The 26,676-nt window shown below is 55.8% G+C and overlaps 12 protein-coding genes across 12 annotated transcripts in view; 6 read left to right on the top strand and 6 right to left on the bottom strand.

The window, feature by feature from the left end:
- The window catches only part of W97_06850 (uncharacterized protein), a gene marked incomplete at both ends in the record, with an annotated part of 832 nt that extends 461 nt beyond the window's left edge, over nt 1-371 (bottom strand). The window contains 2 exons of the mRNA XM_007784834.1: nt 16-180; nt 327-371. Of these exons, the coding sequence (XP_007783024.1) occupies nt 16-180; nt 327-371 (210 nt within the window). The remainder of the gene's footprint in view (nt 1-15; nt 181-326) is intronic.
- Nucleotides 372-712: 341 nt separating this feature from the next.
- W97_06851 (dolichyl-phosphate-mannose-protein mannosyltransferase) lies at nt 713-3,758 on the bottom strand (the record flags this gene model as incomplete). Its single annotated transcript, XM_007784835.1, has 5 exons — nt 713-1,195; nt 1,298-2,758; nt 2,809-3,092; nt 3,144-3,433; nt 3,490-3,758. 5 exons carry the CDS (start codon nt 3,756-3,758, stop codon nt 713-715), a joined length of 2,787 nt encoding a protein of 928 aa, XP_007783025.1.
- Nucleotides 3,759-4,393: 635 nt separating this feature from the next.
- Nucleotides 4,394-6,055, top strand: W97_06852 (uncharacterized protein; the record flags this gene model as incomplete). The annotated part of the gene is made up of 2 exons (XM_007784836.1): nt 4,394-5,642; nt 5,760-6,055. 2 exons carry the CDS (start codon nt 4,394-4,396, stop codon nt 6,053-6,055), a joined length of 1,545 nt encoding a protein of 514 aa, XP_007783026.1.
- An 817-nt stretch (nt 6,056-6,872) lies between these two features.
- W97_06853 (uncharacterized protein) lies at nt 6,873-7,091 on the top strand (the record flags this gene model as incomplete). Its single annotated transcript, XM_007784837.1, has 1 exon — nt 6,873-7,091. One exon carries the CDS (start codon nt 6,873-6,875, stop codon nt 7,089-7,091), a length of 219 nt encoding a protein of 72 aa, XP_007783027.1.
- Nucleotides 7,092-7,624: 533 nt separating this feature from the next.
- On the bottom strand, nt 7,625-8,216 carry W97_06854 (uncharacterized protein; the record flags this gene model as incomplete). The annotated part of the gene is made up of 3 exons (XM_007784838.1): nt 7,625-7,851; nt 7,943-7,994; nt 8,070-8,216. The coding sequence occupies 3 exons, from the start codon at nt 8,214-8,216 to the stop codon at nt 7,625-7,627; spliced, it is 426 nt and encodes a 141-aa protein (XP_007783028.1).
- Nucleotides 8,217-8,805: 589 nt separating this feature from the next.
- Nucleotides 8,806-11,067, top strand: W97_06855 (uncharacterized protein; the record flags this gene model as incomplete). The annotated part of the gene is made up of 3 exons (XM_007784839.1): nt 8,806-9,953; nt 10,043-10,151; nt 10,237-11,067. 3 exons carry the CDS (start codon nt 8,806-8,808, stop codon nt 11,065-11,067), a joined length of 2,088 nt encoding a protein of 695 aa, XP_007783029.1.
- A 486-nt stretch (nt 11,068-11,553) lies between these two features.
- On the bottom strand, nt 11,554-13,009 carry W97_06856 (HAD-superfamily subfamily IIA hydrolase; the record flags this gene model as incomplete). Its single annotated transcript, XM_007784840.1, has 4 exons — nt 11,554-11,741; nt 11,815-12,419; nt 12,495-12,776; nt 12,834-13,009. 4 exons carry the CDS (start codon nt 13,007-13,009, stop codon nt 11,554-11,556), a joined length of 1,251 nt encoding a protein of 416 aa, XP_007783030.1.
- A 370-nt stretch (nt 13,010-13,379) lies between these two features.
- W97_06857 (uncharacterized protein) lies at nt 13,380-14,650 on the bottom strand (the record flags this gene model as incomplete). The annotated part of the gene is made up of 2 exons (XM_007784841.1): nt 13,380-13,721; nt 13,784-14,650. 2 exons carry the CDS (start codon nt 14,648-14,650, stop codon nt 13,380-13,382), a joined length of 1,209 nt encoding a protein of 402 aa, XP_007783031.1.
- Nucleotides 14,651-16,665: 2,015 nt separating this feature from the next.
- Nucleotides 16,666-17,322, top strand: W97_06858 (uncharacterized protein; the record flags this gene model as incomplete). The annotated part of the gene is made up of 1 exon (XM_007784842.1): nt 16,666-17,322. The coding sequence occupies one exon, from the start codon at nt 16,666-16,668 to the stop codon at nt 17,320-17,322; it is 657 nt and encodes a 218-aa protein (XP_007783032.1).
- Nucleotides 17,323-20,099: 2,777 nt separating this feature from the next.
- W97_06859 (uncharacterized protein) lies at nt 20,100-22,589 on the top strand (the record flags this gene model as incomplete). Its single annotated transcript, XM_007784843.1, has 1 exon — nt 20,100-22,589. The coding sequence occupies one exon, from the start codon at nt 20,100-20,102 to the stop codon at nt 22,587-22,589; it is 2,490 nt and encodes an 829-aa protein (XP_007783033.1).
- Nucleotides 22,590-23,252: 663 nt separating this feature from the next.
- Nucleotides 23,253-25,065, bottom strand: W97_06860 (uncharacterized protein; the record flags this gene model as incomplete). The annotated part of the gene is made up of 2 exons (XM_007784844.1): nt 23,253-24,618; nt 24,713-25,065. 2 exons carry the CDS (start codon nt 25,063-25,065, stop codon nt 23,253-23,255), a joined length of 1,719 nt encoding a protein of 572 aa, XP_007783034.1.
- Nucleotides 25,066-25,337: 272 nt separating this feature from the next.
- On the top strand, nt 25,338-26,654 carry W97_06861 (uncharacterized protein; the record flags this gene model as incomplete). The annotated part of the gene is made up of 1 exon (XM_007784845.1): nt 25,338-26,654. The coding sequence occupies one exon, from the start codon at nt 25,338-25,340 to the stop codon at nt 26,652-26,654; it is 1,317 nt and encodes a 438-aa protein (XP_007783035.1).
- Between the last annotated feature and the right edge of the window lie 22 nt (nt 26,655-26,676).

Genomic DNA, 26,676 nt, shown 5'->3' on the forward strand with positions numbered 1-26,676 from the left:
GAAACCAAAACCCACCTTCATCATCTTCAACTCCTTCTCCCCCTTACTCATCAGCTCCCGTATCCGTCCCTCGTCAGCAACATTCTTGTTCTCCCTAAACGCATCTCTCGTCCGGCGCTTTGCGTAATCGCGGAAGTTGTAGGCGGCGAACTGGCGGGCGGCGCGGTTGAGAGCGCGGTACTGCGGGGAAGATCGTTAGTAGGATTCCGTGTTCGCACATTTGGGATTTCTGTTTGCTAGGTAGTGGAGACGGCGGTATAATGGAGCGATGCGATACTGCTGGGTTGCGATGGTGGCGGTGGAGGGGAGGGGAGCGGCGGACGTACGAGGGAGCGGACTTGGTATGCCATATCGCCGTGTGCTGCTGTCATTGCGCGGTGGGTAGGTGCCGTTAGGGATGTGTTTTCATGGGTGTTCTGGCGGCGTATGGGTTTACAGAGTCGATGTCATCGCCCAAATATTTTAGCCGCGGAGCTTTCGCCGCAAGCGCCGATCTACCAACGATGGAGCATGCAGGGCTGAGGTTTTGAGCCTCACCCTTGCACGTGTCTTCTCGAAAGATGCATCTTTGGCAAACAGTAGAGCGATTGCGTTTTGATACAGCGCTAATCCATGTTGCTGAACTTCTACCCTACGCCAACACGTCCCTTCTCCTACTCATACAAATGAAACCCCACTGACATCACTCGCCCTATAAACCCCTTTCCCTCCCTCACTCCGTCGCACTCTGACCCTCACTCCCCGGTCTCGCACTCTCAACCCTCTCCTCCACCAATCTCTCTTTCGCAACATCCTCCCCCACCTCCACCGTGGGCGGCGCCTCATTCGCCTGCGCTTCCGGCACCCCCGCCGTCTCGGGATTAACGTCTGGATGCACCGGCGCGACCTCCTCAGGCACATTATTCTCAATCTCATTCCCATACGCATCGACAACCCGTGTGCGGGTCTCATATCTGGTCTTAAAGCTGACCTGGCCCTCGAGTGCGGCGACTTGCTCTTCGTTCAGGAGGTTGCCTTCTTCGTCTCTGTACTCAATCTTCTCTTCGCGGGCGATGACTTGCTGGTCGGCTATCGCTTGCGGCGTCACGGCTTCTTTGTGGGCGCCGGAGTCGGTGTGGATGTGCGGTACCGCTGGTGCGGGGGAGGATGGCGCGGCGGCAGAGAGGGCGGATGGGAATTTGGAGTATTGGTCGTACTAGACCGAGTCAGCGGAGGTGTCTTCGTCTTCGACAGCAGCAGGAGGAAGTGCGGGCCGGCCGCGGTGCGGCGGCTGCCATTTCGGAACTGCGGGACTCACCGATGTGTGGAAGGTGTTGCAGTCCCAATCCCAGGTGGTGAAAAGCTTAACTTTTCTGCACTGGTCTTGGGTCCAGGTATTGCCGTACGCGAGAGGAGCATAGAGGGTGAATGCCACGATACTGAGTGCCAAGAAAGCGACAGCGCCGGTTCGACCGATTGCAGGGTGTTGTTTGAAGCCTAGGCCAGCAAAGCGGTTGGTGAGGAAATCGTGGGTCTGGCACAAGCCGATGATGGCGAAGTATAGCGCAGGGAAGTAATGATGGAGGAAGAGCTGGCGCTGCATGAGGTAGAAGGGGAAGTAGTGGAAAGCCCAGCCCAGGATCGATGTGCCAATTTCGTAGTCGAAGCGCTTGAAGGTTACGTTGCTGTAGTCGTTGTAGCCGCGCTGCCAGCGAAGGACTGCGAGGCCTTTGACGACAAGATACACGGCAATAGCGGCGGTAGAGGACCACCAAATGACTGGATTGCCGATAAGGTAGATCTGACGGTGGTCTTTGCCCCAGAAGTTGATGCCACGGCGCAAGATTGGCCAGGACGGTGGTCGAGAGTCCCAAGCGTGCGACTCAACAAGGCCGGCGTTGGTACGCCACATAACCTTCTGTAGCTCCCAGAACTTGCCAAAGAAGCCGGGGTTGCGGTAGTTGACCTTCTCTGCGTCTTCTTTAAGCATTGGATGCTCGTTCGACTCGATGTACCAGACACTGTTGGGGAGAGTGCCGCCCTTGGCGCAAGTGACCTCCTGTTGCTCGAAGGCCCAGTCCGGTAGCTTAACCTTGTGTGAAAAGAGCACGCAGCCAGTCATGATGTGGACGAGCTTGAACTTGGTTTGGATGGTGCGGACATGACTCTTCGCCTTTGCACCCTCGGACATAGATTTGATGATCTCAACCCTGAACAAATCATTCGCATCGCCTTCAAACCCTTCGTAGCCGTAAGCCGATACCTCATTCTGCCAGTCGGCCTCCGTGACTGGAGGACGGACGTCGTGGGAGTGCAGTCTGCGATCGGTTGTGACATGATAGAGCTTGATAACGGAGCCGTCTTCAAGCAAGGTTGGTTCCAGGTTATCCCAGGCTTTCGGACCTACAATCGGACCATCAAGGCCTTCCGGCTGCGTTTGGTTCTCCACCAACCAGATGTTATTCTCGTCTTTGTGCGGGTACAAAGTGATCTGCTGCTGTTTGCTTCCACCGGGATACATGTGGCTATGAGAGTGTAGGTAGCCTCCTTGGGTGTTGTGGTGGCGGAGGCTGATGCGACTGCCGAATGCCACATCTGCTGGGACGTCCTGCATCCCTTTCGAGTTGAGCGTCGCTTGGAACTCGGACGACATGAAGCCGTCGCCATCACCGGGATTGACGAGGCAGAGGAAGTGGATGGCGAACATGGCCATGTAGAAGGTTATTGGGATGATGATCAGGCAGAACACGCGTGCGAGGAGGTGCTTGAACCATATTCTCTGGCACTAGGTTAGTAATAGCGACTCTCCTCTACATCTCTCATGCTCACCGGAGTGACAGTCCTTGTGTCTCCCAGTAGGACCCAGAGCTGCAGCGCAGTCAAGCTGCCCACCCACGCGATTGTGAAGAGTCCAACCCACTTAACGCTGGCCGTAGCACCCAAAGAGAAGCCAGTAGCTGCCAGCCAGAACCACCAACTTGGTTTGAAGGCCTTGGTCGGGCCCTGTTCATGCTGATTTGTGAAGCAAGTCCAAGAAAGAGCCGTCAAGGCAGTGAAGATAATGAGCGGCGAATCGAGGAGGATGAGACGAGACTGCGTAAGGAGGCCATTCTCTGCGTCTCGTTAGCGGCTTCCCGTTGAGGCGCTGGGTTGGAGCTACTGACCGAAGATGAGGAGGCCGGCTCCCAGCGCAGCAGTTGTCGTTCGGCAACCCGCAGCCTTGAGTGTCAAGAACATGGTGGGAATGGTCATGACGCCCATGAGGGCCGGCAACAATCGCATGGCGACGTACGGCACACCCGGCTCCACGTAGTCCTTCCCAATGTCCTTGAAATCGAAGTCTCCATCGAATCCAGCCAGCCATCCAGCGAGTGTAATGAGCAGTTTGGCGAGCGGAGGGTGTACGTCCATGAAGAATTTGCCCTTGATGTACTTGGACGCAAAGCCACCGAAGCTAAACAGAGGTGCGTTAGCATGTGGACACTGTTCGACTGATCCGACCCAGCTTACTGGACTTCATCGAAGACGACACTGCTGGGCTGGTATATCCTGAATAGCCGCACGACGAATGCCACCAATGTCAACAGGCCCAGCAACTGCCAGTCAGAGCCTGGCAGCTGGAAGATGTCATGATCGCTGACGCCTTGAGAGGCATAGCTTGGGGTCTTTTTCGGCGCGCTCTTTTTGTTCTTCGGATTGGGTGTTCGGCTTGGTGATGTGCTGGGCTGCCTCGGGGGCTTCTCGTCCAGGTACGGAGGCTTAGCCTCGTTTCGTGCCATGCTGGCGGTTGGTGAGGCAATTGGGATGTTCGTAGTGTAGATATCTTAGGAGCTCGTGCAGTAAATGGACATAGCTCTGGACAGCTTCAGTGGAGGCTGGTCGATCAAGCTTCTAGACAGAAGCTACACAAGCGCAGCAGAAGGTTGCCAGAAGTCAGTTAAGGAGAGACAAGAAAGGTAGGCGGCTGAAGACGCAGTCGTGGTGGAACTCTCAGCTGCAGGAACCCCTTGGCCTGTCTTGATTCGTGTTCACTTTACAGCGCAGGAGCAAGCTGTCAACGGCTGTCAACGGCTGTCAACCGGAGTCTGCAACTCGATGATAAACAGACTCGTACGTTCTTGGAGACGAGGGTCAGAAATCTGGAAGGTCTTTTCAAGCACAAATCGCATCGGCAGCAACACCGAATGTTCAGACATCAGATTGTGCCTGAGTTTCGAGGCGCCCAAGCCTCAGCGGAGCGGGAGAGCGGGACAGCGGGACAGCGTTCGCCAAGGCCCGGCGCGGAAACCTGGTCCTGGCAGTTTCACGCGCACCTGCAACCTTAAGGTACTCTTACCCCGTACTGCCTCTCCAGTCACGACAGAACTTCCATCCAAGCCGCCGCTGCGCTTCCACACCCACTCTCTAAACCACCATGGCGCCCGCAGCTATCATTGACACACCCATGACCTCCCTCGATGAAGCCCACAGGCCTCCGCCAAACGTCGTCCTCCCGCCCAAGGACATCCGCTCCATCGTAGAGAAGACTGCCGGCTACGTCGCCCGCAACGGTCCTGCTTTCGAGGAGCGGATCCGGGCCAAAGAACAGTCAAACCCCAAGTTCTGCTTTCTGAATCCCAGCGATGCCTACTCACCCTTCTACCTGTGGCGCCTGTCCGAGATTCGAGAGGGACGTGGGACTGCTGTGTCGGCTGGAAGGGCAGAGGAGGCGGCGAGGGAGGAAGAGCAGCCACAAGGCCCAGAGGAGCCGCCAGAGTTCCATTTCAGCGCGCGGATGCCGATGATGAATGCTCAGGATCTCGAGGTGGTAAAGCTGACGGCGCTGTTCGTGGCGAAGAACGGACGGAGCTTCATGACGGCCTTGTCGCAGAGGGAGACGGGGAACTACCAGTTCGACTTCCTTCGGCCGCAACACAGCATGTACCAGTTTTTCAGCCGGTTGGTGGACCAGTACACTGAGCTCATAAACGGTGGCTCGATAGATGGAGGCAGGCCGGAGAGAGAGCGGCTAGCACAGCTCGAGCGTAACGTTCACGACCGATTCCATATGCTCGAACGGGCCAGGCGGCGCGCAGAGTGGGTAAAACACCAAGAGCAGCAGAAAGCCAAGCATGAAGAGGAGGCCGAAGCCGAGAAGATTGCATACGCCCAGGTTGACTGGCATGACTTCGTCGTCGTCGAGACGGTTGTTTTCAACGAAGCCGATGACCAGACCGACCTTCCTCCGCCCACCTCGCTGAACGACCTACAGTCCGCCTCTCTGGAGCAGAAAGCCATGATGTCCCTGCAACCTCACAACATGCGCATCGAAGAAGCCATGCCGACAGACGAACCTTCCTACTACGACCAAGTACCCCAACCCGTACAGATGCCTGCACCACAGACGGCCTACGCACCGCCGCCGATACATCCGTCACGCATGGACTACGTTATGCATCAATCCGCCCAAGACGACGAAGAAGAGCGTCTTATCCGCGAGCGGACCGAGGCAAGAGAAAGGGCGCAGCAAGCACAAGCAGCGGCGAAGGGCGGGACAGGCCCGATGCGCATCAGGAACGACTACGTGCCAAGAGCGCAGGCGAAGAGGCAGAACGTGTCTATGGCGCTGTGTCCGAACTGCAACCAGCAGGTTCCATATGATGAGTTGGAGCAGCATATGAAGGGTACGTCTTTGTCAGCCTTTACATTCTTCCCTTTCCTATGAACTGCTTTCTCCCATCTACCTAACTTTGAGCGTTTCTCGCGAAATCGGGCTTGGACACTTGCTGACGTAATCACAGTCGAACTCCTCGATCCCGAATGGCGCAAACAAAAGGCCAAGTCCGATGCCCGCTACGCCACAACCAACCTGTCGACCGCCGACGTGGCAAACAACCTGAAGCGGCTGGCGTCGCAGCGCAGCGACGTGTTTGATGGTGTGACCGGGCTGCCAGTGAGTGAGGAAGAGGCGGCAAGGAGGAAGAAGGCAGCGACAAGCTACGATGGCAACCCGCAGCCAGCGGATACCCACAGGATGCAGAGCTTGAACATAGAGGAGCAGATTAGGCAGATCAAGGAGAAGTACGGCGGCCAGTGATGAAAGTTGTGGGGTACGAGCCAGATCCTTTTGTCGGGCGATCGATCGGTAGAGCGCAACAGGCATCGGCGCATCTGGATGGCCAGTTGAACAGCAGCACAAACTAGGTACGACGTTGCGTTGGCTCGCTTCACGGTTGCTGGACAGGCACTGACGTAGAGAAAGGCGTTGGACCTGTACCAAAGAATCAGAATACCCCTCTATTCACTGCTCAAAACCTGAGGACTGCAGTTGCATTCTCTTAGTCACCCGTATAGACCTCGTATTATTAAGGATATACGTACTTCTGTGTAGCAAATATCGAGTCATTGTGCGTCGGCGGAGCGGCCTTTAATCATGCCTTCACCTGAACGACAGCGGTATCTGTCTACCACGGCCACCAGTTGTGAACAGCCACGATGCTACTGGCCTCGACCAGTGCCGCATGCTACCGATTCACTCACCACTCTCTGACGAGGCCCGCCCGGGAGCCTCTTGACAGCTTGCAACAACGTGGGCAACTCACTTCAAGCGCGTCACATGTCTACTCATTCAGCTCCAGAGGGCACGGCTTCTCGCTCTCCCACTGGCCCTTATAAGCCAGCTCGTTTGCAACCCCCAGCCCGATATCTTCTCCTTCCATCAACAGGCATTCTCAACCTCAACAGTCTTCGATCAAAAGCCTACCAAACATTAACCAACCAAACACATAATCCTCAACCTCCTCTACCTCAGACTAACCAGCTACCAACACCCAACATCCAACATCTAACATCCAACATCTAACATCCAACATCCATCTCACCGCCCATCCACAGACCCTCTCAACATCCAAGCCATGCCCGGCCCCGCGAAAACGAAATACTCCGGAAACGGCTCCTGGGACCAGAACTGGACGTCGGCAATGGAAAGCATGGTCCGCCGAGGTCACGATGAGGGCAAGGACATCCACGAAATCACGGATGACTTGCATGGCGCGTACGGGCTTGCTCGCTGGGAAAGCGTGCGCGACAAGATGAAGGAGCTGTGGCCGGGGGAGGCTGTCAAGGGGGCCTGAGGGGGTGTGGTGAGGCGTTCTGTAAGATAGGTGGAGATGGGGTGTGGATACGGCTGATGGGCGTTAATGGGTGTTTGTGTGATGGGGGAGCATACTTGCGGATGTAGCGGCTGAAATGAATGTGCTTTGATCTGCTTTTATTCTGTGACTTCTGTCGATCGTGACTCTTATGGGCCCTCAAAGCTGCCATAATGAACTATCACGCAGCTAAACCAACTCCTATATTTCGGCTTACGAGTGTGATCATAATACTTTGAGCTACTGCTCTCTGTTGTGGACGTAAGCGAAACTTGGCAGGCACGCATTTTACGCTGTCGAAGGCGGTAAACAGCACTGGCTGCACAAAGGAGCAACAACGAGAACGCGATAATATGTCTCGGGTTCGACAAACGAACCCTGGAGCAGTATATCTGAAATGTTGGAACAACCCAACTGCAGTAAAAGCCCAAAGAAAGGGTTATATACACCTCTGCTATAATACCAAAAGCGTCCTCTTGCTAACTTCCGCAAACTTTGCCCTTTCATAGCCAAATTTAATATCCCTCCTTGCCGTACTTGTTGTACTTCTCGTGCAGCTCCTTCGGCAGGTTGACGTTCGGGATGATGACGGTGTTGAGCGCTGAGGGAGCCTCCTTCTTCGGCTGGTTGGCATCGCCGCCGGGGTGGTACTCGTACTTGCCGGACCCGCCAGTTTTCCAGGGCTCAGAGCCGACAACCTTGGCCACGGGATTCTCGGAGGAGGAGCTGGTTGGCGAGCGGGCTATGGACACGGGTGAGCGTGCAGTCAGAAGCGAAGAGCGTGCATACGGCGTCTGCGAGCTCGACGGTAACTTGAACAACGGAAGGCTTACAGAAATGCCAGCCAACTAGCGCAAAGGCGCCAGACATGATGGTGAAGAGGACCTGCATGCAACAGTCGCATCAGCCGATGGGCAGTCCAAGACATGTCGGTGGTGCTTGGGAGTGCGGTTGCCGTACGATGAGCTCAGGGTCTTTCTTTCCGGCAGACTTCAGCACTTTCTGGCCAGCCTCTTGCTTTTCTCTGGCACCGGCACCAGCAGTTGGGCCGGCGGCGCGGAGCGAGCGCGTTGCGCGGAAGGCAGAGCGGCCGATGATTGACGACATGGTGAGGGGGGTCGAGGGGTGTCGAGGGGTGTCGAGGGGTGTCAAGACGGCGCTGTTGTAGCTTTTCTTCTTCCTTTGGCGGGTTGAAGGGTGGAACTGGTGTTGTCGTCGTACGATGGAGGGTCTGAGGGTCTGAGGGTCGGATAAAGCGTTTATGCGAGCGGTGACGGGCGGGCTTGCGTCGACGGCAGCTTGGCAGTGACGGGATGCCCCTGACGCTTAGCAGTTGGGTACTGTAGGTAAGGTAAGTGGGTAAGTAAGGTAATCACTCCAACCGGCGACTACACCAAAGCTCCCCCCCTCCTGCTTTCTGGAAATACTCGAGTAGTTGCTGTGTACGGAGATGCAAGTGTCGTTCCTGCATCCATCTACAGCCTGATGTTTGCTTGCGTCTAGTGCCTTGACTCTCTGCGCTCCTTCTCGTCCGTCCGTTCCACTGCGCCGTCCGCATCGGCCTTCCGCAGACCAACCGCATACACTCGATTACCCAAACAGTCGCCCCGTCTCGAAGCCCGCATGCTGAGGCCATGCCTCTGTTAGACACCACCGCCCACAGCCCTTCCGCGATTCTGAAGGTGGCCCAAACGACATGACAACGCAAGCGCTACCCGAATCCTGGCAGGAGCCCCAGGGCCAGCTCGATGTGGTCTCCGAGCATCCCGCGCCCAGCATAATATCTAGTCGTATGACCGACATAGCCTCAGAGGACGGAGATGCGACAAGCATGGCGCAGACAAGGCCCGCCGCTAGCACACGACGATCAAGTGGCCGAGTCCCCGGCGTCACAGGTCCCGTAGGAGAACCAGCTCTTCCGCCCTCTCGTCCGTCCTCCATTGGCACTGCCCAGTCGTCGAACCGGAGATCACTGACATCGCAGACTCCATCCCAACGCCGGAGAGCAGGCTTGGGTGTTGGTGTTGGCCCGCCCAGCGTTGCAGGCAGCAGCGGCGCCGGCAGCGCTCGTGCCCCAAGTGTGGCAAGCCGTACACACGTCCCCTCCCTCACCTCGCACGCCTTCTTCCGGCCGATGAGCTCGCAAAGACTGCAGGCGCAACGAGGACAGCGGCCCAGTTCGCTCACGACACAGCGCTCGCTGCAGGCTAGCGTTGATGGACAGAGCGATCACGGAAGCATCATGAACCGGCAGAGCAATGGGTCAGCCATTCCCCTGAAGGAGGCACTGGCAGCAGGACCTGATGTCGACGGACCACCTCCCTTATCACGCGGCACAGACGTTACAGACAGAGACTGGGCCACTGCGAACACCTCACCAACCGGAGCGGGAACGGTGCGGAGTGGCGGAGAGAGCACGGCGCCATTACACAACGGTGTGAATGAATTACAGCGCCTCGACCTCTCGACAACCTACAAGGGCGTACCCGGCGCTCTACCAAATCCCGGGCAGAAATCGCCCCGCTCATTCCGCTCAAGTTTCATCCTGCCCAGCCGGGGCAGCCGCACCTCCGTTCAGGTGCAGATGCGAGGCACCGGCCACGAAAAGCTCGCTTCCACAGACTCCTCTCCTCGTATACACGCACAAGGCCCGTCCGACTCCGAAGCAGCAAGGCTGGAGACAAAAGAGGCCGTGAAACGAGAGCTGGGGAAGAACTACGAATACTTTACCGGCAACACCGTCTTTTGCTGGGGCGGGAGACTGCAGAATACCCGCGATAGACCTGTAAATATTGTTACTGGACTTCTTGTTGTAATACCGACGGCGCTTTTTCTTGGATTTTCGTGAGTCACCCTATCCTTCCGGGAAAGATGCAAGACTCCAAGCGCACCGGCCATGAACATGGTGAGCAGATGCTAATCATATCTTGCAGAGGGCCATGGCTATGGCTCAACGTTTCACCCGCGATACCCGTTCTATTTGCGTACCTCTTTCTAATCTGTATATCATCTTTTCTTCATGCTTCCGTTACAGATCCAGGGGTAAGTTCCCTCCCTCCCCCACCACCCCAGCTCCCCTTCCCATCACCCTCTCCAACCAGCATAACCAGCACTAATAACCTTACAGATCCTCCCCCGAAACCTCCACCCCTTCCCCCCCACCCCTCCTACAACGGACCCCCTCGCCCTCGGCCCCCCCACCACATCCTGGACGACCGTCCTCTCCCCTTCCTCCACAACCGCCGCAATGGAAGTCCCCACCAAATATTGCAAATCCTGCAACATCTGGCGCCCGCCCCGCGCCCACCACTGCCGCATCTGCGACTCCTGCATCGAGACCCAGGATCACCACTGCGTATGGCTTAACAATTGTGTTGGGAGAAGGAACTACCGCTACTTCTTCGTCTTCGTATCGAGCGGCACTATGTTGGGTGCCTTCCTATTGGGCGCTAGCCTTGCCCACCTCCTCGTCTGGCGCGCCGGAGCCCCAGGCCGCAGCTTCGGCGACGCGATACAAGCGTGGCGTGTCCCCTTCGCGATGCTCATCTACGGCGCCCTCGTGACGCCGTACCCGGCCTCCCTATGGGGCTATCACATCTTTCTGATCTGTCGAGGAGAAACGACTCGCGAATATCTGAACTCGCATAAATTCATCAAACGAGATCGGCATCGCCCATTCACGCAGGGGAGCTGGTGGCGCAACATGATTGCCGTGTTGGTTAGGCCGAGGGGCCCGACGTATCTGCGGTTCAGGCAACGGTACGAGGAGGGGGATCAGCGATTTGGGGAACGCAGGGGACGGAGGACGGCGCCGTTGGCGGAGGCGCAGAAGGGTGGGGGGAACGGAGTCGAGATGCAAGATGTGGGGAAGGGTGGGCAGGGTTTGGGGTTTCAGGGGCCGGTCGGCAGGGGCCCGATTAATAGCACGCCGAGGGTGGATGGGGTGGGTGCGAGGTAAGGGTATATGTAGTTTGGTGAGCGAGAGGAGATTGCGGGTGCTGTGCTTTGGGTGAGTGGGGGTCGCGTGTATATACATTATTTTCACTGTCAGGTGTTGTTTCAGTGGTATGGGGGGTTTGTATAGAGGCTTGTACCGCAACCCACCTTCTAGAGATGGACGTGGCCGTCAGTCAAACTCACTAGAATGGGTGGGAGAGTCGGACCAACATCATCGGTTCGGCACTTGGAATGCACCCTTGATTTTAGAACCACCTTGATTCCCTTGATATTTTACTCACAACAGTCAGGCTATGTACCTAAACACCACCTCTACGTATGTTGCTCTAGCCACCGAGCCCGTCTATAGCGAGCTACACTAGACATGCCCAACCCCTGCCCCTTGCGCCCCTGTACAACATGAAGCTACTCATGCCTCAAAAGGCGAGGACGCAAAGGACTTCGGGTTCTATGCGCGTCACCCACCCATAGTATTATCAAAACCATATCAGTCTCCATTGTCCCATTCGGACTGCTCTACAGCCCACTGTACTGCATCGTAGACGTCTTCTACAATGACTCGAGGCTTCCAAGTCGGCTCCTGGCCTTCCTGGTATACGCCAGTCTTCACTAAAATTGAACACCAGTCCGTGCCGTGAGGGCTCTGATATGTGTTGCCGCCCCTGATATCCGATTCTGCAGCACATGGTCAGCCATGTTGTTGCTCAGAAAATAGAGGCAAGGAACTGTAGTCTTAATGATAACTTACCCGGGTTATCCCCAACCATATAAACTCTCCTCAACGGCTCCAGCCTCCCCTCCCCCACCACCTCCCTAAAAATCTCCTCCCGACACCCCACAAGCTTCTTCTCCGCGAACTCAAAAGTCTCGCGGAACGGCTTCCCGATAACCGTCTTCATGAGCCTGACCCCCATCCTCTCCCCCCCCGTAACAGCCGCCCACAGCCCCTCCAACGCCTCCCTAAACCCGCCCTGTCCCAGCCGCGGCAGATGATATTTCGCCGCCCACCACAAGTCCGGGTTCGAGAAATACAGCGGCGGCTGAGCATCTTGCTGGTAGCCGCGGTTCGGGAAAGAGGGGGTGTTGTTGGAGGCGGAGAGGGTGCCGAGGATACCGCGCGAGGAGAGCAGCAGGTCGAGGATTAGCGTCGCGTCGAGACCCCAGTCGCGCGGGTCGTTGTAGATGAAGATTGCGTCGATTTTGAGGGAGGAGGAGGGATCGGTGGGGTGGATGGGCCTGGGAAGGGGGCGCGCGAAGGGTTTGTACAGGGACGTTAGATGCGCTGAGAAGGGCCAGACTTCGGGGTGCTGGACGAGGATGTCGCCGGGGGTGACGACGGATCTGTAGCCGTATCTAGGGGTGATGTGGTCAGCGTCTGTAAAATGGTTTGGCTGATCTTCTTAACCAGTGATAAGAGGCTAGGCATACTTCTCGGCAACAACTCTGCACTTGTCCCCCTCGCCTCCACAGACTAGCACCGTCTTGTTCTTGTACTGATCCATGTCCGCGAAAGGCGTATGGCTCTGTACAAACATGCTGGTGTCAAGCGACACGCCCAGGCTTTCGCTCAAGTCGGCCACGCGCTCAGACTCATGCTTGCCGCCGCCATTCGTGAGGAGGATAGACGGTATACGCTGCTGCTGGAGATAGGATAGTGCTTTCCGTGCGCGCGGTAGAGGGTCGTGAGAGCGGAGGAGGACGCCATCGATGCTGGGGCTTCTTAGCAGTGTATTGGAAAGCGAATGGTCACAGGCTGTATATACCTACTCGAATGCGAAAGCAAAGTCTGGTATTCGCTGTGGGGGTGGAGCGGAGGTCTGGAGACATCGGTGATAGGGTAGAGTGGCTGCTTTGCAAGCAATTGAAGCTCTCGCACGACTACATCTGGGTATGGCGCGAAGAGTTTGCCTGGAGGAACTGACAAAGGGAGATATACTGGTCATTGTTGGCATGACGAACAAAGGCGGCCAATACATGAATTGAGCCTGCGATAGAGAGCCGCGAGTCATGCGCGCGGAACACGTGATTAAAGCCAACCCCGGTATTGATTGTTCATGCTTTCCAGGTACTTTAGTTCTGGTCTGCTTCCACTGTATGGGGAGAATCATTAGTCAGAAAGACCAGTCATTCAGCTGCTTGTGATCATGATTCATTGACCATGCTGCGCCTATTGCGCTATCCAAGTGTGTACACCTTGTCTGCAAACCCAAGTCCTGAAACACCGTGCCCATGTCAAGTCGACCATGTGCCCAGCAATGGCCAGCCTTTTTTCTATCTAGTCACAATAAGCAGGCTGGATCTGCCGCCAACCAATCATTCCTCGTCCCAGACCACAGTGGTGGGCTGCTCGCCAACCGCGTTAGCTGCAACAGGCCACTGGATGTAGCCGGTGGTCACGTTCCGCTCATGAATGACAACCCTGTTGCTAAGCTGCAGAGCCACAGCTATGAGATCTCCAGCCTTGTTGAAGGAGAAGTGGCGCGGATGGAGGCCACCAGCAGGCCAGATCTGAGTGAACAAGAGCGTACCGTCCCCCTGAGGGATGAAGTTTGCCAGGGAGTCTGATGGTTCTGCCGTTGAGTTGTTAGGGTCGAAGTTGGGAATCTTGAAAGTGCGATCCAGGCGGTTCGAGACGATCAGGAATCTGTTATCGGGCTATAAGTTATGTTAGCATGTTACTGAAAGGGTCGGGGAAGGGAAGAAACGAGAGTACTCACCGAAATAGAGATCTCAGCCGCCGCAGCGCCTGTTGGAACAGGTGCACCTCCAAAGGTGTTGGTGGAAGAAACTGGGGTGAAATGGATTCCGCCAGCGGCTGGGTAGCTCACTCTGAAGCCATTAATCGTGTTCAAGAGCTCTCCGACGACGTAGAAGTAGAGAGTAGAGTTTGTGCCGTAACCGTTAGAAACAGCTCCATCCGGCGACCAGAAAGTCGCATGCCTTGGTCCAGAGCCTGGGGGCATCTGAATCGCAGGCTGCTCTTGGAGCAGATTAGTTGACGGGTCGATGTGGAGAATGCGAACAAGATCGGAGCCGAGATCCGGGACGAGGATGAATTGGCCGGTTGGATCAAGAACTACTTGATGCTGATATGCGCCAGTCTGCCGATCTGGGTTCACACCTGGCCCGGGGAGCGTGAAGGTGAAGTTCTGAAGCGGTACGAAGCTGCCATTCGCAGCGATGGAAAAGGTGGACACGGCCTGGCCGGCATAATGCGACAGAGCGATGGCACGAGAGCTGTTGCTGCCGTACAAGACGCTGCTGACAGGGCCAGTGATGGTCTCGCGATCGCTGAGCACGGTCAACTCTCCGCTTGCGGATGTCCTGAAGGCAGTGATCGAGCCGTTTGGCGTTTGATTGCCTTCATCGAGGCAGTAGAGCACGTCATTCGCGGCATCGAGCGTCAGCCAGGCGGGGCTTCCAGCGCAGCCCGGATTGGTGTAGGTGATTTCGCTTTCGTAGCCGCCATCAGCGGTAGTCGAGAGGCTCAAGGTTGTAACGTTGCCATCATATGAGGCTACGTAGAGATTGCAGGCGGCGGCAGTGGCCGCCAGAAGCGTACTGAGGTAAGTGGTGGACAGCATGTTCAAGACCAGCCTGAATGCAATGAATGTCGGGGGATTTATGCTTGACGTCTTTCGTGGATGGTACTGTTTAAATGAGAAGAAGTTGGAAATAGCGAGAGGCTTGGGGAAGGTTGAGGACTGGGGAAAGGTTTATGGCGCGAGCGAGTTGCCTTGGTCACAACACTTCCTTTGAGTCAGGAGACTCGAGACTGTGAGCGAACAATGAATTGTGCGAAGGGGCGGTGTCTTAAAGAGATCCTTTGTGAAGTGAGCCGGCTCAGACGATGAATCACAAACATGCAAGCCCAAATTAACCAACCCCCGCACGGCTCTCCTCGGACACGTCAAAGGCTCAGCGGAGGGGCTAAGCTCAAGCTAACGACAGGTACAGTGCATGTCTCTGCTCAGCCCGCTCCTTCACGCTGCAAGCCTGGCGGCTATGTATTGGAGGGCTGGGGGCGGAGAATTGATCTTTTTGGAGGACCAGGTCCCTGGGCGCACAAGGCTGAGATCCCCTTAACCGCGCAGAGCAGTTGACAGCCATGAACTTTGTTTCGACGCGGGCATCTGAAACGGCCTGCGGGTGGTGTTTCACAAATCGTTTGTCGGCGCCGATTGGCCGGCCCATTCTCGCTTTCAACCTCACATCACGACATCTATCTATAACGCTTTGCAAGAGCCGTCAGCTGCTATACGCTGTACACGTAGAACAGGCAAGAACCAGTCATATCCGATCGACTGAAGTTCGGCACTCTGATGTCAAGCAGGGGCGATGAAGATAACATATTACCTGCAGTGCCGGAGTCTTTCATTTGAGCATCAAATGTTACTTCCGCCATCTCGTTTGCGTCCTTTCCTCTTCATAGCCAACTAGTGTTATATGCTTTGTGCCTGTTCGATTGTAGTCATGCGCAGGATAGCCGATCACCGTGATGCCGCCCTTTGCACAGTTCGAGTCACCGCTTATAAATCTTTCTTTGTTGTGGTATTTCAACTCATGGGGAAAAGGTAGAAACTACAGGCTCAACCCTGAGGGTCTCGACTTCTTGTTGTGTTGTTCATCGTGGTCAGGTCCGCAGGGCCTTAACAGGAATTCGCCATGCGGTTGACGCATTATTTAAACATCCTCCAGCCTCCATCGCCGGCATTCGTTCCGTCCCTTCGTACAAAACAAACACCAAGGACTCCTTTTGGTAGTGACTGCAGAACTGTTCACTGCACTCGATTGAGGGGAACCTTTTAGACTAGATACCACTCAATCTTCCATGTCGCTTCATTCTTCCTTATCACTCCATCTTCCGTACCACAGACAGAAGTACTCACACTTGTGCTTCTTCATAGCACGACTCAGGTCGAGCACTTCAGTCTCTCATCCTTACCTTTCGCTTGATGAAGCTCACGGCCTTCTACCATCAGCGTCCGCTCTGGTAGCCGGAAGCTTGACTTGAAAACCCCAGTGTCATTAAACAGCACTCACTCGTATCTGTCGTACAGCGGAACCTCCAATTTACGCCTTCCACGCAGCGTCATTGAGGAATGCTGAGCCAGTCACTTCCGCTATCACGTCCAGCTGAAATACGTTCACTACCTCCCGTTCAAGCTTCAGTCGTTCACTTCCCGCTACTACGTTTTGACAGTGGCCGGCTCTTCTGTCGTCCACTGAAACTGGACGCTGCCCGAATCTCAGGTGGCGCTTTCAAACCTCGATTGACCCCGTTGGCCCCGGCCGCTTCTTGTCCATACCACATCCATCTGACGCAAAGAAACTGAACAACTTTACCGACGTCTGACATAGTTGAGACTACGGGCCGCACAAAGGAAGACCGTATCGGAAGGCACTGGTTTCGGTATGGTCAACGGTAACAGCTCAGGTGAGCGAAAGTCTGTCAGCGACTGTCAATCGCTTTTACAGCATGCTAATGTGCTTTCAAGCCGAAGCAGAGACTCCACCTTGGCTGAAGCATATTGAGCGAATGAGATTGTACTTCGCTGCCCGTGACAGTCGCCTCAACAGTGTGGACATGACGCCGACAATGTCCACTCCCGACGGCTCCGCGGCGCCTGACAAGTCCCAGAACAGCTCGAGTCAAGATGCTTCAACTTCCTCGTCGGCCAATGCCATCACTCCCAAAGGGCGCAAAGTGATTGTGTCAACGCCAGAAGCAAAACGCTTGCTGCTTTTCAGAACGCCGAAAAGGCATTGGGCTAGGATGAAGCAATGGTACAGCGATGTCAAGGCCCTGACATATCCGGGAAACCACCGGGACTGCTGGCTCTATCCAATGCCATACAAGAAGAAGTATCAGGGGACAATCCGCAAGACGTTCGCACACACCGACGAAAAAGTCTCCTACAAGGCCGGTCTTCCTTTCGGTATAGTTGCATTACTCATCCGGTACCAACTGACGCGCGAGCAAAAGAAGAACATTGTCAAAGGCTGGGAACTTAGTCACCTATGTGGAAACTGGACATGCTGCAATTGGCGTCATTTCACAATCGAAGACCACAGCACGAATGTGAACCGGAATCGCTGCTTCCGCCATCGCCAAAGGTGTCAGCATACCCCACGGTGCATGATCTACAAGAAGAAGCCTCTGTCAGAGCTGACTCCTTCCCCGCCCGCTTCCCAGGAGAGTTCTCAGGATGCCTCCGAAGCGCCGGCGACCCCCTTCCGTCAACCGCCAAATTGACAAGTTCCCGACACCTTCAGGGAACGTCCATCGCAAAGGTTGGCATGCTGTTGCCCCCAATCCGATCCTCTTCTGGAGTGCGGTCCTCTTAAGCCTTGGATGTCGAAAGCGGTCTTTCACCAACAACCCCCGAAACCACTAACGGCCACATTGAAGGATCGTCTTCACTGAGTTCTACTTAGTCTTCGTCACTGATTGGTGCTATTGTTGCACCTCCGATCAGCCATTCCATGAAGACCGCAGGTTGGCGACGCCATGAAACATCTTCAGAAAACTGTTTTGCATACTTTCATTGACTTATTCGTTGGCCACTTCCCATTCATCCCCCCCTCTCATTTTTGTTTGGGAAGCTCCAGCATTATCACCTGGGGTCAAGTTGGCATTCCATAGAACTTATCCCTATTTCTGCCCTCAGGTCCAGACAGTCAGCCTTATCTAGAGCCCAGAAATTGGAGGCTACCAGCATTCCCCTTAGTTCATTCACATCTCCACTGCCATCCACTTCCCCTTATCCACTTCCATCTTTTGAAGCTCAGCACCATTTCTTGCGTTTCACTCTGGATCCGAAAGACGGGACAGACAGACACACCCACAAATGGCGGGCAGAGCTTGGGGTACCTGCTTTGGCAAATCCATCAGACTACTCCGTATCTACAAAATCCATCGATACAACCCCTGACTTCACTTCAATGAACGTGATAAATGATTTCTGGGATATCTACTCGGAGGCCAGAACGGCGTACGGGCGGCTTCGATCCTTCCGACTGCTATGCTAGATACATATCATGATAGAGAATCCCTGCCCTCGGACCCTGAAATTGCGCTCACATTACGTGACAGCATCTCCGTGTGACCGACGACGTGGAGCGCACCCACGTGAGTGACTGTCATAGCTACGCGGGCCCTGGCGGCCTTGAGATGCATACCACGAACACTCCGATGCATATAGCTGTCCGCGTAGCCAATCCAAGCAAAAGCACGAGTTTGATACTGATTGCAGAATCTCTGCCTGCGAAAACTGGACAAACACTTCAACGGCACCATGTTGTCAGGGTGAGGACACTGAACAACGCAGAACGAGAGAAGCACCTCAAGAGCTGTTGAAACCCCAAGCCGCACCGTCGGACTTCTCCTTCTTTGACTCAGCAACACGGCATGTCCGGTCTGTTTTGACACAAGAGGATGACCAACTGGATGGCGGCGTGATGGTCGAGGAAGGTGGATGTACTGGCGGACGGTTGGGCTACAGTAGCTAGTTGTTGCTGGTACTTGCATTTCCCTCTAACCTTCAAGCATGAGCAAGACTAGACATCAATACTTTTACCTATGTTGCTAGGTAAGGCACCGATGCAGCGGTACCAAGGGCTTTCTCGTCGAGCTAGGTTAATTACGAACACTGGAAATTTTCCCGCTATATGTGCAGTAATTTGCTCATTTCACGAGGCCTTCTAACCAGACAACGAGCACTTGTCCGTTGTGCCTCACGTATCTTGGAGAGACGCGTAGAATCCGAAGCAATTCTTCATCCCGCAGATCAGGTGCCAAGCGCATGTCGCTGCGGTTCCGACGGTTCTCTGCCCGTCCTCACCTGCATCATTCATATCCGACTCACCACAAACTCTTTCCAGAGCTCAATGTCAGTTGTTGCCTCAGAATTGTGGCTCAACCCATCGTGATGTTCTCTGTCCCACGTTTTGTTGCGTCCCACCTCCGTGACAGTACCTCGTGGCTTCAAAGGCACGAGATAGGAGCTGCAATGGAAAGCCATGGACAGGCTTCGGCGGAATCGCAAGAGAACCGCCGTGTCTGAGTGATTACAATCACTACAGACTTGTGGAAATCTCCGGTCCTACTCCAAGCATGCTGACATGCTGCTGGCACCCGGCAAAGGGTGTGTTAACTCACGGCAGCAGGCAACCGAAGACGGGAGCAATTCGCAGTGCATGGAACTCAGCGTTGCTCTGGGAAGGCCTTGTAAAATAACTGCCTGCAAGGTGGCACCTCTTCGATGGGTTCCTATTGAACCCAGCATGCTACTGGTGTCAGAGGTGCTGATTGCGCGTAACCTCAGCGAACGGAGAACTTGGAAGGAGCTCGTGAGGGCCATAATCCATGTCTTGGAGCTGAAAAGCGTCGAAAATAACTCTTGTCTCCCAGCTGTGTTAGTATTTTGATATCCGAAAGGATTCATGGTGTGGTGATCTTTACGGTGTCCCTTCTCCGACCATAGTTCTTCATAGTACTTCCATGAACAGAAACCTCAACGCTGCGATCACCGCTCTCCGAACATCCCTTTACAAGCCCGATTGTTTTCTATGACCATAAATACTGTCTAGCCAGACTGTTCCACCTATTGCAGCAACCGCTTTCAGACACTTCATCGCCATTTCCAACCTGGCGGACCGGATGCAGAGCAGCCGCCGCCGCGGTGAGTGTAGTCGACTAGAAGACCTCACCAACGCCTCGCTCGCTGACACTCTAGTACAACAGGACGGCGACGGCTCGCACCGGCAACCGCTGCGCGCTCAGGAAATCGACTCCCCATCAGGACTCCGCAGATCCGTTCCAGCTCGCCCTTCTCACACATTCGGATTGTGTCGAAGCGCTCATATTTGGAGGCTGCACAAGGAGGTTTCGTGAACGAAGGCGATGCTGATCCTGTCTTCCGCTCATCCTCCTACCAACTGCTAGCCGCTTCCAGTGTGGCACGACCGACAACGTCTAGCACGCACGAGAACGAGTCTCCCGGCCGATCCTCTGCCCATACGTTTGCTGATATGGCGCGCGCCGCTGCCCGTGCGGACGCTCGCGAGCTTGACAACAGTGACATGGACTCTGTTTTTGGGCCTGCTCATAGCGGCGTCGTCAGACTACGGCCAATTCGCAAGGCCAAGGCAACCTGGAAGCCGCTGGATCTCTCTGATATTGACAGTGACAACTACTACGCCAAGCCAGAGGGCCTGGCTAAGACCATCGATTTTCCGCGTCGCGCTGAGCAAGCACTGGCTGACGAGACGGATATCACCGCCCTGACCAGCGACAGTGTCTCCTCCCGACGCGATTCAGCCGCCTCACTGGTCAGACCCATTTCACACCACTCACAATACGAGTTCACCCCGCAGGCTCGAAATCGAACCCCTTCAAAGGCATTCAACCAAACTGCTCGTGCCGATCCTGCAAACCCTGCTCACACTTCGACCCTATCCGAACCCGCCCAAAATCAGAGTGACGACTCTCCCGCAAAGCCCTATCCAGACGATATCATTGCAGTGTTCGGACCGAACCTACCTAAGCCGGGATTCCTCGACCAGACCGAAGGTGAAAGGGAGGGGGAAGTCCGCTTCGTTCACCATCCCAACGACGACGTCTCCGCTCATCAGTGGTCGTCCACTGAGTTCCGCTGGGTCAACCTTGGGCAGTTTTCCTACGAACGGAAGAGGATTGAAGGCACACTGGCCAAGGACAGACTGAGAGGACAGACGGCCGAGATGAGCTTGCATCAACACTCGCTGGCATACTTCCGCGCCGTTGGCAAGCAGCGTGAAGGATCTGATCTCCGGCAGGGGATGCCTCAGCTTCCATCGTTCACTGGAATAGATTACAACAAGAAAAATCGGCCCCCTCTGCATACGACCATATTTGGTGATAGTAGCGGTCGCTACGCTTCGCTGTCGACCGTCAACCCGACCCAAGAGACGAACCTGCCTACACTTGGAAACCTGGGGCTTTCTCGCGGCCCCGCTGCTGCCAACCAACAGCCGCCCCATTTTCCGCAGCCCTTCACCAACCCTCAAGACGATCCATTCGTCTCCAGCCCTCCCGCTCATCTGCCCAACAATTCAGGACCGTATTCTGCCATCAATGACCACGCTCAGCTAAGGCCGGTGCAGGGGATGAACTTCGGTTTCCAGTTCCCGTCTCAGCCCGAGGCAAGTGGGCAGCCGGATATGGGGTCCAATAGCATCTTTGAGGCTTCTGACCGCCGCCGTCAGATGTTTGCCGAGCAAGAACGTAACCGTATCCAACAAGACTTGTGGCCGGAGAATCGCCAGAAGAATCTTCGCGGCATTGATGTCGGGGAGGAAGCAGCCAACTCTCTACGCACCTTACGCGGTTCGGCACCCGAATTCGCGTTTCCTGCCAAAACACAGCCGGCAGATCAAGCCCCGCTGCAACAGATTGGGAACTTACGCTCAACTCGTGCGTCGATCAAGGAGCAAGTTAGCCGACTGAGCGATTCGGCGGCAGCTCGAACAGTTGGCGGCAGCTTGCCCAGAACCGTTCTCCACGATCCTCAGGCTGGACCATCAACTCAAACTTACTACCCGCCTGCAGAGCCCTTGCCACGTCCGACTGGCAGTGCTTTCCCCCCGCACACGCTTCCGAGTGTCCTTACCAATGCTGCAGCTTACCAAGCTAACCAGGCGTATCACATTCCTCCACAGCACCACGGCTTTCTACAGCCGCAGCCCCAAGAGCAACTGCCATCCTCTTCCGGCTCAGCAGCCATCGGCCGTGACCCTATCCAAGCACGCCAGGCTCTCCAATACAACAGCGACTCCATCGGCAACTACCAGAACGGCGAGCACGACATCATCACCTTCACCTCGCCCTCCAACCTCAGCTGGGACCAACTGAAAGCCCTAAAACCAACGCCCCAGAACTTCAAAGGTCCCTTCTTCCAAGACACGATACCAACAGCTTCAGACCTAACCCAACCCCTCGCAACCCACAAAGACTTCGACACCGAGCTCCACGACTGGTGGACCAACACCAAGCTCAAAGAGCGCCACAAGGAAGCTTATGAGGCTTACACGTGCGTCTCTTCTTCGCCCGTCAGCATGCGCAACGTCCGCGGCAGAGGCCAAGGCGTACCTCACCCCGGAGCGATCGGCAGCGGGCGGCCGTCGGCGCTGAACACCGACACCGGCCCAGGCATAACGCGTCTCCTGATTCCGATCTTCGAGAATCTGTCGAGCTACGTTCAAGGGCCGGAGGAGACGCGGCATGACTTCTGGGCACGATACGCGAAACCGAAGGCGGAGTGGGTGGATGAGAACCCGGATAGGGCGAGGAGTTTCTTTGGGAAGACCGAGACTTCTCCCGTGGTCGACAGAGGTCGCAGGGATAGTGTGTTCAAACCTACCGCGGGTGGGGCGCCGCAGACGTTGTTTGAGCGCTTGGGCGGTCGTGGACTGGAAGGTCTTGGTGCTGCTCGTGGGGGTGCTGGAATTGGGTTTGGGAGCTTTGCGAGTGGGGTGTGCTAAGCGGTGGATAACTTTATGGGCAGTGTCTGCAGGAGAATGGCGATGGAGCTGGGTTGACCGGCGGCTACGGTGGGCATCTCTTCCACCTGGGCGCCATCTTGTTCAAGGTGGATTACGAACCAATGATATCATGGAGGGAAGGCGTAGGTTTTGCTAAAACATGCTGTGCTGTCACACACTGATGGCAAGTGGCGAGATGTGGCCATCCCATAGACGAAAAAAGCGAACATTTGATGTATTGCATGCCGTGCTTCATGAGGTTATCCTTCACTGCTGACCATTCCCTTCTCCGCTTGAGATATCGCAAAAGAGCAGCTTGGTAGCCTTATCGCCGTCGCTATCATGCTCGTCGTCGCTGTCGCCGGCGCTGTAAGAAAGTGAACTGAAGCATATGCGGCGTTCTACGTAACCGCTCGTGCTACCGAATTCGGAAACGGAAACGGAGGGATGTCCATAGAACTACCTACGTATCCCAGCCACATGGTACTGCAACAAACTCAAGTAGTTCTACTTATTACAAAAGCTGCACATTCCTGCGAAGTAGTAAGGAATGCCCTCATAAGGTCGATTTACCAGCAATGGTATCGTCAGCGAGTACTCTCGAGCTATCCCGGCTCGTTCAAGACCGCGCCATGCCACGCAATGAAGGATCTCAACCCTGGCTCATTCCTTGTCATCCTTGCCGTCATCAGGGCCGGCCCAGACGTCCCGGAACTCAAGTAAATCCTTCTGTCCATACAGCTCTCCAGTGATGGTGATGATCATGTCAAGCGTGGCTTTTGTGTTCGCATCCGGTACCTCCTCATGATCTTCATTATCCACTTCTCCTTCCTCGGGTTCAGCAGCCTCGACAGCTTTTTCTGTACCTTCTTCATCTCCGGCCTTGCCATCTGCTTTCCCCTGAGATGGACTAGACTCAGCCGATCCTTCATCCTCGTTCTCTGCTCCTTCTTCCTTCAAGCGAGCCACGTGCCGTTCGTTGAGGTCGCGCATCATCTCAGCGAGATTCCTTTTCTTCGGGATAACTACCTCGCCCACAGTAGGATGATAAACCTTGATTTCATCCCCCAGCATTGCAACAATAGGCGGTGGTTCAGCGAGCCCTTCCGGAATATCCACAATCCTCTGTCTCGTAGCTCGATGTGAAGGCGTAATTAATGGGTCGTTCAGACCTATCGCGTCTGCGATGCTCATGTCCACGACTTCTGGTAAGGGATCAGGCAAAGAGCTCGACGAGTTGCGACGACTTGTTTCCTCTTCCTCCGTTTCTCTTGTGCTCTTCTGAGGAGCCCGGCCCTCCTTCTCCTCTCCCTCTTGCTCCGCCTCCATCCGCTCCCTCTCAACCTCAACCCTCGGCCTCCACTCCTCATCCTCCTCACCCACCTCACCCCCAAACCCCTCCGTAGCCTCCGCAATCTCTTTGCTCACGAACCCACATCTGACCCACACGGCCCTCTTTCCCAACTCCCTCACCGCCCCCACCTCCTCGCTCCCCAGTGTCCCAAGCTCGGGCAGCCGGGCCAGCAGACCCCACGCCCATGCGCTGCCTCTGGCTGAGATGTTGCTGGAGCGCCGCAGGACGCCGGTTAGGAGGCTCAGGGCCCGGAGAACGGTGCGTGTGTCCATAACAGCGAGCTGGACGGGGGACGGGGGGGAGGCTGAGAGAGAGGCACGCCATTCGCGGAAAGCGGCGGCGGAGCCGGGGGGGAGGGAGATGAATTGGGTGGGCTTCAGCGCCGCGACTGCGGAGGCCGGAGGATTCGCGTGCAGAATAGCTCGCTGGCGGTGGAATTGAGCGAGTAGGCGGGCGCGGTAGGCCCTTTGTGGTGCAACGGGGGCTGGCGTCGTGGATGAACGAGCGGTGGGCGGCAGAATTGGACCAACGACGGGAGCAGCGACATACGCGCCGTCGGCGTAGTAGCCGCGGGAGTCGCCGTAGCCGGTGTCGTAGATCGAGGCGTCGTATTCACCTTCGGAAACGGTGGGTTTAGGGGCGACAAGCAGGTTGGGGATGAAGGCCGCTTCGGTCCTAGAGCTGCGTCAGCGAGCGCTGAGCCATTTGGACGGGGTACTGTAGGCGGTTGAGTAAAGGGACTGAGGGCGGCGATTCGGACAAAACTCACCTCACTGATCTTAGATATGCAAGGGCTTCAAAAGTGTCGGGCTCCTCGTCAGCAGACTCGTCGAGACCGGGCAGGAAGCTTCGTTGGCCGTATGTAGGATCGGGGCGCGGTTGGCGGCTGGGAGGCTTTTTGTCCGGAGCTGGACACTCTTCGTCTTGCCCCTCATCGTACTCCTCGCCGCTTGCCGGCTCCTCTGCTGGAGGGGCATCCGAGCGGGAGAGCTTGCGGTATGGTTCTTCATCGTGCTCGGGAAGCTGTGCTGGCGGAGCTGTGAGTGTGTTTGGGCGCTGTAGCTTGTTGTAGCGGGCGCCGTCAGCAGTAACGGCGCGGTTTTCTCTCTTTCTCTTCGTCATTGCAAGGTAGGAATCTGGAGCTCATGGCTCCTCAGTTCGGCGTTGGGAAGCTTTGAAGTTGAAGCTTTCAGCCCTACAAGAAACAGATAAGATTCATGAGATTAGATTCTGTCACTGAGGCTGAATGGGGCTCAATGAGGCTGAATTCAAGAGGGCCGGATGAGATCATAGCCGGAGTTTATCTTCAAAATGTATCACAAACTCCGTAACCCACTCCTGTCTGCTTTACATCCCCACTTACCACCCACTCTCCCTTACAGTTGACAGCTACAATGCCACGCACCGCAGCGCGTAGATACAGGCACTTTGAGCCGGCCAACTCCTCCACCCCAAAGCTGTCTAAGAGTAGCTCAGCAGAACCCCACGCCTCCGCCGAACCGCCACATCTCCCCGCCAACTACGCTCCACACCTCCCGACAGAGATCCTCCTCCACATCCTCAGCTTCATACCACCTCGCCGTACCTCCCAAACAACCCTTGCCTCCTTCTGCCTCGTCTCCCGCGCCTGGTACGCCGCCGCCATAACCCGTCTATACGAAAAGCCCTCCATCCACGGCAAGAACTTCGACCCCTTCGTACGCACAGTCTGCCCCTCCATTAACGCCCACGTGCGCAAATCCGAGCTCGCCGAGCTAGTAAAAGTTCTTGACCTAAGCAGCCTGGTTCACCATGGCAGCAAAAGCGTAACAGCTCGCCTGCTCGGCCGCACAAAGGCGAATCTACACACCTTCGTCGCGCCGCAGGCGAGCTTTGGCCTCAACTGTCTCGCCGCGCTGAGCAAGTGCCAGCAACTCCGCGTCCTGGATCTGGGGCTTATATCTGAGAGTATTGGGCTCCAGGACCTCATACATGCACTCGCTAAGCTGGGCACCCTTACCACCCTTGCGTTTCCGCGCTGTTCGCTGAGCCGCAGCGGCTTCTACCCACGAAGCATATCCTGGCCGCCGCGACTGGCGTCGTTGACGCTCAGCGGTGGAGTGGATAACGAAATCGTTTACAGAATGGCCACGTTGGATGGGTGCAAGCTCCCGCCATCGCTGACGAAGCTGTCACTCACGCACTGCACCGCCGTCATGGCTTCCACCGCCCTCGAGCTCATACGCTCCCTCCGAGACCAATTAGTCACACTTCACATCACCGACATGCCGCGCTTCGGCGTCGGCGACATGAACACAGTGCTCTACGACCTCCCCAAACTCCTCCATCTGACCGTCTCTCTGGACTACCTAGACTGTGGCGCCTTCAGAATCACGCCGGTGTCAGCACTCGAAGTTCCGCGTATATACCCGCTACAAAGCCTGAGGCTAGTACTATCGGGTAATCCCGCGCCTCCAGAATACGAGTGCAGCCCCGCGGACCTCGAAATCAACATCAACAGAGGCTTCTTCCCATTTCTGCACGATGTATCCGTCGCAAAGAGCTGTGGGTGGAATAAAGGCAGCCACGCGGATGAGCTACTCGGTCTAGCTGAGGTGGTCGAGGAGCAGGACGCCAAGAACCGCAAAGCTCGCCGCGGTTTATATGCGAGTCTTTCGGACGAGGAAGTCGCGCGGATACCGCCCGGTGGGGTTTGGGAGATCGAGGGATGAAATGAACCATATAGATCAATGT

The sequence above is a fragment of the Coniosporium apollinis genome (genome assembly GCF_000281105.1).
Source record: "Coniosporium apollinis CBS 100218 chromosome Unknown supercont1.36, whole genome shotgun sequence".
NCBI classification, from domain to species: Eukaryota; Fungi; Ascomycota; class Dothideomycetes; genus Coniosporium; species Coniosporium apollinis.